At 44.8% G+C, this 13,017-nt stretch overlaps 1 protein-coding gene and 1 long non-coding RNA gene across 4 annotated transcripts; both read right to left on the minus strand.

Annotated features, from left to right (window-relative positions):
* Nucleotides 1-1,156: 1,156 nt before the first annotated feature.
* On the minus strand, nt 1,157-2,726 carry LOC139433258 (uncharacterized). Its single transcript, XR_011642814.1, has 3 exons — nt 2,486-2,726; nt 2,077-2,266; nt 1,157-1,601 (listed from the first exon to the last, which is right to left on the minus strand). It is a non-coding gene; the product is annotated as an uncharacterized lncRNA (long non-coding RNA).
* A 304-nt stretch (nt 2,727-3,030) lies between these two features.
* Nucleotides 3,031-10,906, minus strand: LOC117441237 (cysteine sulfinic acid decarboxylase-like). Of its 3 annotated transcripts, none has more exons than XM_034077434.1 (15): nt 10,802-10,906; nt 10,065-10,154; nt 9,852-9,991; nt 9,648-9,774; nt 8,552-8,642; nt 8,254-8,476; nt 8,093-8,172; nt 5,438-5,492; nt 5,187-5,303; nt 5,037-5,101; nt 4,875-4,956; nt 4,587-4,786; nt 3,610-3,661; nt 3,439-3,528; nt 3,031-3,306 (listed from the first exon to the last, which is right to left on the minus strand). In XM_034077434.1, the coding sequence occupies exons 2-15, from the start codon at nt 10,087-10,089 to the stop codon at nt 3,133-3,135; spliced, it is 1,521 nt and encodes a 506-aa protein (XP_033933325.1). In that variant the 5' UTR covers nt 10,090-10,154; nt 10,802-10,906; the 3' UTR covers nt 3,031-3,132. The 3 variants fall into 3 exon arrangements, 2 of the variants coding, with proteins under 2 accessions (XP_033933325.1, XP_033933324.1); XM_034077433.1 differs by having other exon boundaries at nt 9,852-9,994; XR_004551385.1 differs by having other exon boundaries at nt 3,292-3,306; nt 3,439-3,524; nt 9,852-9,994.
* Between the last annotated feature and the right edge of the window lie 2,111 nt (nt 10,907-13,017).

Below are 13,017 nucleotides of genomic sequence, written 5' to 3' on the forward strand. Positions count from 1 at the left end.
TAGGCAGATTGAGAGAATGAACAGAGAAACATCCGTCTGAATGATAATAACTTTATTTGTATCGCACCTTTCATTCAGGGGATTGCAGTTCAAAGTGCTTTACATCAGTAAGAAATAAGATATAGTGTAAAACAAGCAGCAAGAGCAAAGCATAAAGTGGGATCAAATAATGCAGATATATTATATATATATATATATATATATATATTAGTGCTGTCAAAATTATCGCGTTAACGGCGGTAATTAATTTTTTGAATTAATTGCGTTAAAATATTTAACGCAATCTGTCGACTTTCCTGAAGTACTCCACTAGCCCCCCCCTCTGTCGACTTTCCTGAAGTACTCCCCCGTTGATAGAAATCAACACGTAATGAATTAAGACCCCACGGTTTGATGATTGATAGGTGTGTGGGCTGTCTTTCATTTTGACACGCAGACAAATGTTATAATAAACATAGATACTGTTAAATGGATATATCCGCCTTCCTTCATTTATCTTTCCATTCCCAACAATATACATAAATAAATGGCATATTTTGGACATAGTTCGAATGGTGATTAATCTGATTAAAAATTGTAATCGTTTGACAGCCCTAATATATATATATATAGTAATCCCAACAGGCCACCTTGTTTATGGTTTGATTCAGTTTTAGTAGAATATAAAATACATGAATGATGAAATGAGAACATACAGTGCAGACATACTATAATTATATTGAGGTACTTGAGAGTAATCCTGCAACTGTATATTACTGCTCCACTCCCATTCAGTGTACTTTATACCACGCTACATTGATTTGATAACTTCAGTTAACTTTGAAGATTCAGAACACGAGAAAATATAATCAAGACATATTTTATCATGTATTATTATAGGTTAAGATCAAATGTTATTGATTCCATGGTGAATTTCATATAATGTGATTTAAATCAGCTGAAGCAGAAATAAATCATTCTGTGTTGTGTCATGTAATGGCTGTAGTATGGAGGTACGAAATAAAGTTTTGCATTTTGCAGTATCGGTAATAAGTGGTTTATTATCCAAATAAACAATACAAAAAGTAAACATTCAATACAAATACAACAAAAATACTATGCAATAAAACATTGTTATTGCCACAACTGTCTGTAAAAAAAAAAAAAATCAGCCACATCTTTAAAAATGAGTGAACTTTATGTACAAAAAAACAGGGCAAGTGAAAAGACTTGAGGTTTCATTTTCCTCCAAGCAATCGAAGAAGCCATTTTGAACCTGATTCAGGAAGCGCCGCATCTGATGAGGCAACAGCCGCAGTCTGTGCTCAAACACTTTGGATTGGGCCACGAGATCATCATCAAGTCCACCCGGGGCCAACTGTGCCAGTCTTATTTTGATCTGCTCCAGCAATGTTTTTGACGCCTCAGCGAATCCTGCATCATCCTGCGCTTCGCCGGAGGCCTTCCAGTGCTGAGTGTGCTCGGCCTCTCTCCGAGCCGCGGTGCCGATGGTGGATTCTGCCAGGCAGGGCTCAGCATCAAAGTGGAAGGACTCCTCGTGGTGCTGGTCCAGGTTTCACTGCTGGTGCCACCGGGGGTGATTCTGCAGCCACCGGACGTTCCTTACATTTTTTTGAATAAATTCACAGTTAGTTGGATTTAATACCACGGCTTCTTAAAACTGTTTACTCAGTATTCATAACAAAACAATACCCTGGAATGTGTGTGCCATTAGTTTGGGGTGTGGTCGAGTGTGAGAGGCACATTGTGATGCTCTATTCAGATGCTAAAGACATACTTCTAGAAGATTCAGAACACTACAAAATATAAGACATATTTTATCATGTATTATTATAGGTTAAGATAAAAGCGTTATTGATCCCATGGTGAATTTCATAAGCTACCCAGCAGTATATCATGCCATTTCAATGAGCTCCTCCTTTACCAGCTGCAACATTAAGGTGATGAGCACATCAATAATTATAACACAATAATATATATATTATTCTGTTATTGTTATATTTAACACTGTAACCACCAAATGAATGAAAATAATGTTTTTGTAAATGAAAGAAGCAAGAAACACTTAATAGTTACCGTGACGGTGAGGTTCGAAGTACTCTCCTTCCTTCTTGTGTCGGGCTCTAAAAACCGCAGCCTGGTTATGATCCACTGCTGTCTGCCCGACTTTGTGCTCCACAACTACCCGAAGGGGCAAGTCTCCTGTACCGGGTGTACTGGGTGTACTGGGTTCGCAGAGAATCCCACTTTTTCCTCAGCTCTTTCTCTGAAGCACACAAATAAACGATGTAAGCATTGTGGCTAGTTAGCATGTCCAATTCATATCTATATGCAGTGCCAAACTGCACAGCTAGCAACAGCTAGCAACAAAACACAAGGTTGAAATAACAAATTACATTTCACGTTAACGTCACTGTACGCTGGCAAACAATGAAAAGCCAACGGTATCTGCTGAAGAGTCAATTGATGAAAAAGATAATCTTACCCGAGAAATCAAGTTGCGTTTCAATCTCTCGCCAGAGTCCGGTTTTCACTCCTCGGTTCGAGTACCTTTTCTCAGTGATGTCGTACAGAGCTGGCCTCTCGTGGATCAAGGTGATGAGCAGGTCTTCGTTTCCGTCATTCCAGATCGCCATGATGAGATGAAAATGAATAGCAGTCTGTGTGTGCCTTCTTAAATCGTTTGTTTACTTCCCTTTCGCTTCTCATGCACCGATTCGCTAGCTGAACAGCCAATCAGAGTGATTGCTTGGTCCGACTGCCAGACCCGATGCATGGCCGATTCAACATGTTGAATCGGCCATGCATCGGGTCTGGCAGTCCAAATAAGGCCCTCCCCTATGGCGGCGGCCTGGTCCCGGAATTCCCCACCCGGCCAGCGGATAATTAATTTTCTTTTGGCGAGTAATATCATATACAATAAATATTACGATCAATATCCATTGTAAAATGAATAAACTACCGGAATATTATAACTGTAATTGGTGTTTCCTTTCCCCTTTAAGACAACTTAAAGAGCAATCAAGCATCTCAATGTTACAGTCAGGCCGTTTATTATACCTTAACATTCAAAGACCACGCATAATACAAAACTCCTAAGCTCGAGACAACACTTCTGTCAAGTCTCTTTGTTCACAAGTCATTTCCCAGTCTTTCAATTTCGTCAAGGAAGAAGTCCATGTCTTCCTTGGAGACCAGCGTCGAGAGGACAATCATGCGGAAAAAGTTGACCTTGTCTCCCAAAGGTTGGTAGCCCACCATCATCGTGCCTTGCTTGATCATGCGCTCCTTGATGACTGGAGCTACCTGTCATCAAGAACAAAAACACAGAAGGTTCAGAAGCTCTGCGGAGGCGACCGCTTCAAGATGGAGGCCTTGGTGTTTTATTAACAAAGCATGAAACAATCATTTCGTCTTTCCGTTCCCAGTGAGACTCACGTTCGCCAGTCTGTCCTGGTAGTCTGCATGTCCTTCCTCTCCCCTCATGCTCGGCGGGATAAACCAGAAGCATACATTCAGAAACTCTGGCTGCCCATGGAGAAAAGCACTGGGTGAAAACATTGAATCTTCAGTACGATATGATATCAGCATGCTGAGATATTTACTCACCTCCCACAGAAGATGAAACCCTTTCCGTTTCCTCATCTGCTCCACCAGGTACCTGCAAGAAGGATTCCATACCATCAAATACAAAGGTGCTTTATTGGCATGATCTTAACCCTCCTGTTGTCTTCCCCCCCCCCCCCCCCCTTACTTTGGTGTTCGGTCAAACTGCTATTACATTAACACAAAAACCATCACCACATTTCATTCAACACCCTTTCAAACTGTACATATTGCATCAGAGTACTGGTACACATGAAGAACTGCAGTAAATATACAAAGAATAGACACTGAACATGTACTGGTGTGCCAGGTGTGATCCATGTGGGGGGAGGGGCACATAAGAGCGGGAAATGTATCAAGTTGCTCTGTGTGTGTCAGGCGTGATCCATGTGGGGGATGGGCAACCAAACGGGGGGGGACCACACATCTAGAGTGTGTGTGTGTGTCAGGCATGATCCATGTGGGGGGAAGGGCACATAAGAGCGGGATATGTATCAAATGACTGTGTGTGTGTCAGGCATGATCCATGTGGGGGGAAGGGCACATAAGAGCGGGATATGTATCAAATGACTGTGTGTGTGTCAGGCATGATCCATGTGGGGGGATGGGCACCCAAACGGGGGGGGGGGGGGGGAACACCATGGCTGTTTCAAAGTTGACTAAATCATCCAAAGTCCAATGAAAGTGGAGATCAGCCATGTTACGTGTTCAAATGTCTCCTGTGAAGGATATCATGAAGCCTTAAAGCGATCGAATGTAAAACTAAAAAGTTACGATTGATGAAAGCAGTGAATCGGTCAGATTTGACCCGAACACAACGGGAGGGTAAACAGAGTATTGCCAAAGCGTTCGGCACGAGGCGATAACAGAAAACACGTTCTGTTCATCGTCATTACAGCTCAACATGCTTTTATTTTGTCTCAATAGGATGAGATCAAGTTCAGCGATAGGCTTGCGTTTGACTTCAGCTGGATGCCTACCTTACGAGGTTAAACGCTTTGTCTACACGCTCGGCCAAGCCAATGGAGCCAACCGCTTTCCACATCAACCAGAGCTTCAGACAGTCGTCCTTGCGGCCACACTGAATCGTCTTGTCCCCGACATCCAGATTGACATCATAGAATTTGTCTTGCTGGAACAGGTAGGTGGCGTTGGCACTGTGGCACTTTTTCAACAAGTTCTGAGGACAAGCACGAGTCAATTACTGTCCCGGATTAATACAACGTTAAACTTTATTACGTGCATCAGATAACGCTGTAGCCTCAAACCGTTGTATCCCGCAGCAGCAAGGCAGAGCACTGCAGGCCGGCCATCAGCAGCTTGTGTGGATTCCAGGCTACTGAATTTGCTCTTCACAAACAAACAAAGTTCATATTCATAGCTTATCCTTTGAAACAGTGAAAGTGTATTTTCATCACGCATATGAATACCTGGCAACCCCGTCCATCAGATGTCTGTGCTGCTCGGAGAACAGCACGCTCCCTCCCCAGGCAGCCTGAAACAGAACACGCCACTCACCGTTAGTAAAGACAACCGAAGCCGGTCCACCGACTCGAGTCCGTCTCTTTCAGACCACTCACGTCGACGTGCATCCAGACGGCGTGTTTCTCGCAGACATCGGCGACACGGTCCAGTGGGTCGAACGCACCCCGCACCGTCGTCCCTGATGTGCAGCTCACAAGTAAAGGCACCGCACCCTGATGGAAACAAACCGCATTCTGGCACTTCAGGTTTGCAGGATATACAAGTGGTTTAATGTGAACTTTCAAATAGTCACCGTGACAACTCATTTAAGTTAAATATAGTCCATTTGAGTGCTTAGTGAAGTTACCTGAGATTTCGTCAGCTCGATCTTTTCCTCCAGGTCCTCTGGAATAAGGCGGCCTCTAAAGCGCACAACATATAATGAAACATGAATTACTCAGACTATATAGCACCCTGATGGTCATCGTGTATACCAAGACTATTTTTAATAATCGTCCAGACTATAACGGCCCGTCCACACGACAGCGTTGACAACTCCAATCTGCCCATTCACTTTCAATGGGGTGACGTCACGTAGCCTCGCTTTTTCACCGAACTGAATTGTGGGTAGCAGAGCGCTCCGTCTCCGGCGTCAGAAGTTGAACAATGTTCAACTTCTGACGCCGGAGTAGCCAGCGCCGGCCAATCAAATCCCGTTTCCAAAATCTGACAGCTGAAGCCGTAGCCAATCAAACCGCGTCTAAGCTGGGAGAGATATCCCGCCGTTCATTTCTATATTTCAAAAAAAGTCGGAGGAGAAACTAACTATCGCCGTAGCAACCACCCGGTTTTGTATGACCAGACCCTCTTCACCTACCGGGACACAAACCGGAGGAACCAGCATGGAGGGAAGTGGCAGAGACAGTGGGGGAACTGGTAGGGTTTCGCCTGTTTGGGGAGTTTATATATATATATATATATATATATATATATATATATATATATATATATATATATATATTACTCCCATAAAATCCCCGGGGGTTTTTGCTTTGTATGTCGGGGGCGGGAGATTCATGTGATTGGTTGTTGGCCGTGTTGCTTGAATAAAATCCCCAAGCTCCAGACACGCCCAGCTCCAAGCCATTTTTGGAGCTGTAGTGTGGACGCTCCGTGAGACATCGATTTAGCATTAATGAACACTTGGAGCTCATTTCCATCCGCAGTCCCTCACACAAAACATTTAAGAACGTGACAATTATACACGGCAAAAACAAATCCACGATATGCAAAAAGTGCGAAAGAGCACTAGCAGCATATACAAGTATTCGCCACATGGCAGTACAACGTAGCAGCAAGGACAACGTGCCAGATGAGATACCCCCGTGTTAAAGTGCATTTACACGTCGGTCTGTTTCTCATCGTTCTTTGAGTTGACCTTTGAAACTATTGAGTGGGGCAATCCCGTATCTCAGTTGGGAGGCTGTTTATAAATAAAGCACATACTTTCACATACTACGCAAGCTCCAACAGGTCCAAAACTCAGCCGCCCGTATCATCACCAGAACTCCTTTCATTAATCACATCACTCCGGTTCTCCAACAACTCCATTGGCTCCCCGTTAAGCAGACTTCAAAGTGCTGCTCCTCACCTTCAAGGCCCTTCACACTCTTGCACCTCCATATCTCTCTGAGCTCCTTCACATCTACACTCTCGTGCTCTCCGATCCTCCTCTGCCTTCCAACTCATTGTACCTTCTGCCCGCCTGATCACCACGGGGTCACGAGCCTTCAGCCACTCTGCCCCCCGTCTCCGGAACTCTCTCCCACAAGACATCCGCAATATGGACTCACTCCCAACCTTCAAATCCAGCCTGAAAACACACCTTTTTAAAAACTGGCGTATTCCATTTCCTAATCTCTGCTAAACTGATTGTTGTTAATTTTTTAAGTCTTGTATTACTGTGTGCTCTTCTTTAATTATGCTCTGTAAGGTGTCCTTGAGAGTTTTGAAAGGCGCCCATAAATAAAATGCATTATTATTATTACTTTCAAAAGACTTCAAATGGTCAGAACTCAAGACATGGCGTTTCTGCAGAGGTGGTGTGAACGTGGCTTTCTGTCAGACACCTGGACGGCTCTCGTGAACAGCTGCTCTCGCGGTTTCAGGTTTGAGGCTCAAGCGAATGACCAGTTAGTCAAACGGTGTTCAAAGTGGGACAGATGTGGGACAGATGTGGGACGGATGTGGGACAGCATCACACGGCGGAGGTGTGACTCTGCAGCATCGGCAGTTAAGAAGTGTCTGAATAGCTCAACATGTTGCACGTTGAATGTAACGGTGTTTCACATGGTCATGTCTCCATATTGATTATTTTATCCGACCAACAGTCTAAAGCAGGGGTGTCAAACCCAAGGCCCGGGGGCCAAATCTGGCCCGCGACTTCATTTCATGCGGCCCCACAAGAGCTTGCAAAAAATATGATATGTTTATTATGCGGTTACATGCTACTTTACAGAAGCACGTTGCCAATAAACTACATGTCCCACAATGCATCTCAGAATTTGACTTTTTTTTTTTTTAAATTGAACTTCTTTCAAAATGTCACTTAATTTTTTTATTTTGACTTTTCTTTTTAAATCATTTTGTGACATGCGCACTGAAGAGACTTGCAATTATTTGCCCCAGACTTCTGCTTTCAGACGTAGTTAATTATGAAGTTATTACCCTATCCGATAATAATCCAATGCAGAGGCAATAATGTAATATAATACATTATTTGATATATATTAAATATTCATATATGTATTTTGATATAGTCTTGAAGTTACAACCGGCCCTTTGAGTGCAACCATAATGCTGATGTGGCCCGCGATGAAATTGAGTTTGACACCCCTGCTCTAAAAGATGAATATACAAAAACTTACATTTAATGAGATGAAAGTAATGTTACCTTAAATTCAAGCATTCGTTTGATTTACTATCAATGGTTTCAGCGCTTTTTAATAAAAAAATACATTACCCTTCATCCACTTTCACCACGACGATGTTGTCCGTCCCAATGCCCAGATAGGCAGCCCCTTTCTTCACCGAGTAATGGCTCTGGAAAAACAAACGCGTTATGTATGTAGCGACCCTCTGATACAGTTTCAAAGCATGCAGTGTTCAACAGCTTCTCCTGACCTCGGCCGAGGTAAAGATGGCGAGCCGCGGGACGGCCCACAGACCCTGGCTTTTGACCTCTGGGAAAAGTCGGTAGCGTGCGAGGTTCATGGCAAACATGTTACAGGTCGACCCCCCGGGGCAGAAGATACCATCACCTTCTGTCCAGCCAACCAGCTGCCGCAGTGATCGTAAAACCTCGGCCTCAATCAGCACTAACACCGGGGCCACCTCGTAGGTATAGCTGCAATTAACACAAAGTTATATTTCGTGCTGTATTTTTACTTAACGACAACATTCACATTATTTAGATTCTTACAGGTTGGTGTTGAGCGCCTCGCTGAGGAATCGTCCAGCCAGGGCGTGATAGTCCACTCCTGCAAACAGCTGATTAAAGAAACGCGGGTGACCTGGAAGAAACAAGCCAGGTCTCATCATCACAGAAGACGAGGGTCACTAACCTGGGGGGTGCACCTGACGAAGAGATACGTTGTTGTGCTCCCTCTCTTATCTATATCTATAGAACTGCTCGGGTCTCGATAGATCGAGTGGGGAAGTTCATGAGATCTTTCTAGAGGGTTATCAAGAATAACTTTTATCTAATGACCTTTGACCTCTCTGTCTGTGTCTGTGTATTCTCTTGTTCCCATTAACCACATCTTTGTATCTATCTCTACGCCGGGATCCGGAGTCGAGGCTGATCCTCTTGCTGTAGTCCTGTGTCCTGGATCCTCCATCCTGAGTTCTGGATTAAGTCGTGGACTTCGGGTCGTGGCTGAACCTGTCTCTGCGGTCCTGCCTTGGTCTCGTCTTGCTGCTTCCCTGATGGCTTCCTCAGGACTGTAGCTGACATCCTCGTGGATTCATCTTCTCATCACAGACACATGCATTTCCTAACATTCGGTCTATATGCTGTGAAATGTATTATCTCTTCCATTTACACACGGCATCTACTGCAGTCTGTCCGTCCTGGAGAGGGATCCCTCCTCTGCTGCTCTCCTGAGGTTTCTCCATGTTCCCTTAAACTGAGGGTTTTCTCTGGAAGTGTTTCCTTGTACGATGTGAGGGTCTAAGGACAGAGGGACTAAGGACAGAGGGACTAAGGACAGAGGGTCTAAGGACAGAGGGTCTGAGGTCAGAGGGTCTGAGGACAGAGGGACTAAGGACAGAGGGACTAAGGACAGAGGGTCTAAGGTCAGAGGGTCTGAGGACAGAGGGTCTGAGGACAGAGGGTGTCGTTTTTCTAATACTGATATTCTGAACAATCTGTGTTGTTGTATTTGCTGTAAAGTGTCTCTACTCTATTTTTATTTTATGTAGCACTTTGGCTACACCAAACATCGTTTATAAATGCGCTATATAAATAAAACTTGATGTGACCACGTGAATGTCTCTGCTGTCTCCGGCAGGCTCACTTGTCTTGATGCTGTACTTGGCAACATCTTGCACTCTCTGTAGGAGCCTCTGGTGTGGCTCCCCCGCCACCCTGAGCTCCACATCCAGCAGCAGGGCCAGGTGTCCGGGCTCCCTCCACTCGCAGACCTGCGGGAACAACGCGTGGACTTTTAGGTTTTGCTCAGAGAACTCACTGTAATCTGACATCTCTCCTTTTCGGCCACCTTCTGCTTGACGTCTGTGCCGTTGCAGAGAACCTCCTGGATAATGATGTTGAAGGCTTCACTCAAGAAGAGTTGTCCCGCTGAATGGTCCACGAGAGGATCGTTCAGGTCCGGCAGCTCAGCTGGATCCTGGCCATCGGCTGCTAGGAGAGAAGATGAACATTTAAAAAGATCATTCAAACATTATAAACATGCACAGCACAATGTACTCACATGAGAGCGGACACATGTCTGCCATTTCCACACTTTCCAAATTGGAGAATCCCCTGTGCTCGCGCTACTGACGGGCTGCTGCGGCACGGTCTGAGGGCAGAACAAAGGAAGAGGGAGGGAGTTGAACTTTGTCCCAATTAAAGCCACACACACACACACACACACACACACACACACACACACACACACACACACACACACACACACACACACACACACACACACACACACACACACACACACACACACACACACACACACACACACACACACACACACACACACACACACACACACACACACACACACCACACACACACACACCACACACACACACACACACACACACACACACACACACACACACACACACACACACACACACACACACACACACACACACACACACACACACACACACACACACACACACACACACACACACGTTATTGTATTTATTTATTGTTCTATTCCAAATCAATGTATGTAACCTCCTAACACCGTATTCCTTTGCACCCCCATCAGAGTAGGCTAAATGCAGGATGTTAAATGATGACTAAAACAGGTCCTTACTTACTTTACCTGTTAGACAGTAACTAACAGCGCGTCTCCGCTCAGAATGTTCTGCGCAATTAGCGCACCACGTTAAACTTAAATATATAAACAATACACGCAAACAATGTAACAGAACACAAACATGTCAGCGCGGAGCTCTCACACAACACGGAGTGTCTTACCGGCTGTCTGTCCTGAGTTGGGAGTCTGCACGCTTCAGTCCACCCGGCTCGCACGCACCAACTATTTAACTCCTTCTCCAGCGCCGGGCTCTGTGATCAGGTGATTACACCCAGCTGGCCGGAGGAGGCAGGACCGCCTGCGATCATTGCACACCCGTGTTCTCTCACTATGAATGGGTCATTTGTATTTAAATGAAACATATTTGTAACGCTAATGATTTAATGTGTTACAATTAAACTATTCTGTTATTAATATGTATTATATATATTTGTTTCGACTACGTGTCATCTGTTTTTTATTTTATATTTATTAAAGCCTTAGGCTCTGTTTGACTAACCCTACATAAAGTTAAACAAAAATAAAAAACACAGGTAGAAAACTATTTTAAGAAAACTATAAGAACATTACAAAATTATAAAAACATTAGTAAAATATAGCAGTATTTACATAGAAATGTAATGCAATAAAATATGTGCAGTTAGTGCAACAAACAGATATTATTGTTGCGTATCAATTATTTTCTATTTACTATTAAACTCTTTCATTATTTGAATGAAACTATATGTCGATAAAGTGGAACGATAACTATAATATAAATATGTAAACACTATTTTATCCTCTCTCGTCTCCTGCAGCTTTTCTTCCCCTGCACTCCCAGGACTCTCCACCCGGTGGCGACGATGGCTTCCTCTCCTTTCTGTTCTACATGTTTCCTCCACCACAGAAGAAGAGTGAGCAGCTGCCTTTGCTCTGTCATCCCCCTCCTCTTCCTCTTCCCCCTCCTCCTCCTCTTCCTCCGGGGAGCACCACACCCTGTCGGCCAATCACAGCTCAGCTCCACCTTCCCCATCACATCATCTCAGTTTCCAAGGTAACAGCGCCCCCCTTCTCTCTGTTTCCACACTGAAAGGTGCCGCATCATCATCTTCATCATCATCACCACCACCATCCTACCATCCCACTACAGAGGCTACTTTAGCGTTAGCATCCTCTCTGTTAGCACCATCTCTCTCTCTCTCTCTCCATCTCTCTCTCTCTCTCTCTCTCTCTCTCTCCATCTCTCTCTCTCTCTCTGCAGTGGGATTGCCACAACATCAAAGGCACCTCCCTCCCTTTTTTCTCCCTCTCTCTCTTCCTCACCCGTCTCTCTCTCTCTCTGCATCCGACAGTCAGGGAAAGGGAATGAGATGGACTAAAGGAGAGGAAGAAGAAGAAGAAGAAGTGGTACGTACTGTTTGAGCTGTCACCTCCCTCCTGTTTTCTATATATCAACGTGTGTGTGTGTGTGTGTGTGTGTGTGTGTGTGTGTGTGTGTGTGTGTGTGTGTGTGTGTGTGTGTGTGTGTGTGTGTGTGTGTGTGTGTGTGTGTGTGTGTTGAGCCTAATCCTTTGAAGAATGCAGATGTAATGATGCTAATGCTACCAATGTGATGCAAAGGAAAGGGTGGAATAAAACAGCATCAGAGAGGAGGGGTGACTCCCAGTCTCCCCCTCTCCCCCCTCTCCCCCTCTCTGAGCTTTTGTTGTGGAGGCCTCTCTGCAGAATATGTGCTCTGTTCTCTGCATTCAGAGCGCCTCCTGCGCCCTGCTTCTCACCGGTTCCTCTGGTCCTCTAACGCGGGGTCTTAAGTGTCCTCCTCTGGGGTGTAAGCCTCATGCATGCGAGGGGGGTCCGGCTTCCTCCAGGGTGTTTACATGCGAGACATCTGGACCTGTTCCCCAGCTGTGTTTCAGAAGCTCTGATTTGATTTGAAAGAAACGAGGATGAGGGAGATGTTAGCTTCTGGGAAACTAGCGTAGAAACAGAATCTCTTCCCTCGTCCCACAGCGAGGACGTCTACAGCAGAAAGTGGCACGATGAAGAACAAGCTAACTTATGAGTAATCAGAGGACACAGATAAAGACACATAAGTACGTAACAACATATGAAGGCGTGGAGACGTTGTACCGATCCACATAAAGGGGATTATTGCACAGAAAGGGACATGTCCACATTGCGATGAGATTGGAGGTTTAAGGTGGGGCCAAACAGTGTGTCACATGTCTGACCTGATCTCAGCTTTTGACGTGTCTGAATTCAGATTTTGAGGAAACGAAAATGAACTTAGATTTGAGCTTCTGGAGGCAAACTAGCGTCGAATCAGAATCTGTTTATTAGTCCCACAACGGGGACGTTTGCAGTGTGACAGCCCGAAGAGGCAATATTGAAGAATAAG

This window comes from Pseudochaenichthys georgianus, unplaced genomic scaffold (assembly GCF_902827115.2).
Source record: "Pseudochaenichthys georgianus unplaced genomic scaffold, fPseGeo1.2 scaffold_1584_arrow_ctg1, whole genome shotgun sequence".
NCBI lineage: Eukaryota > Metazoa > Chordata > Actinopteri > Perciformes > Channichthyidae > Pseudochaenichthys > Pseudochaenichthys georgianus.

What these genes read in the sequence shown, in the direction of transcription:
- LOC117441237 (XM_034077433.1), bottom strand. Translation starts at nt 10,089, where the DNA reads ATGGCAGACATGTGTCCGCTCTCAT. An exon ending in CAAGTACAGCATCAAGACAA is followed by an intron (nt 8,643 to 9,647) that starts GTGAGCCTGCCG and finishes TGTTTCTTCCAG; the next exon opens with GTCACCCGCGTTTCTTTAAT. An exon ending in ACCAGGACAGACTGGCGAAC is followed by an intron (nt 3,307 to 3,438) that starts GTGAGTCTCACT and finishes TCTTGATGACAG; the next exon opens with GTAGCTCCAGTCATCAAGGA.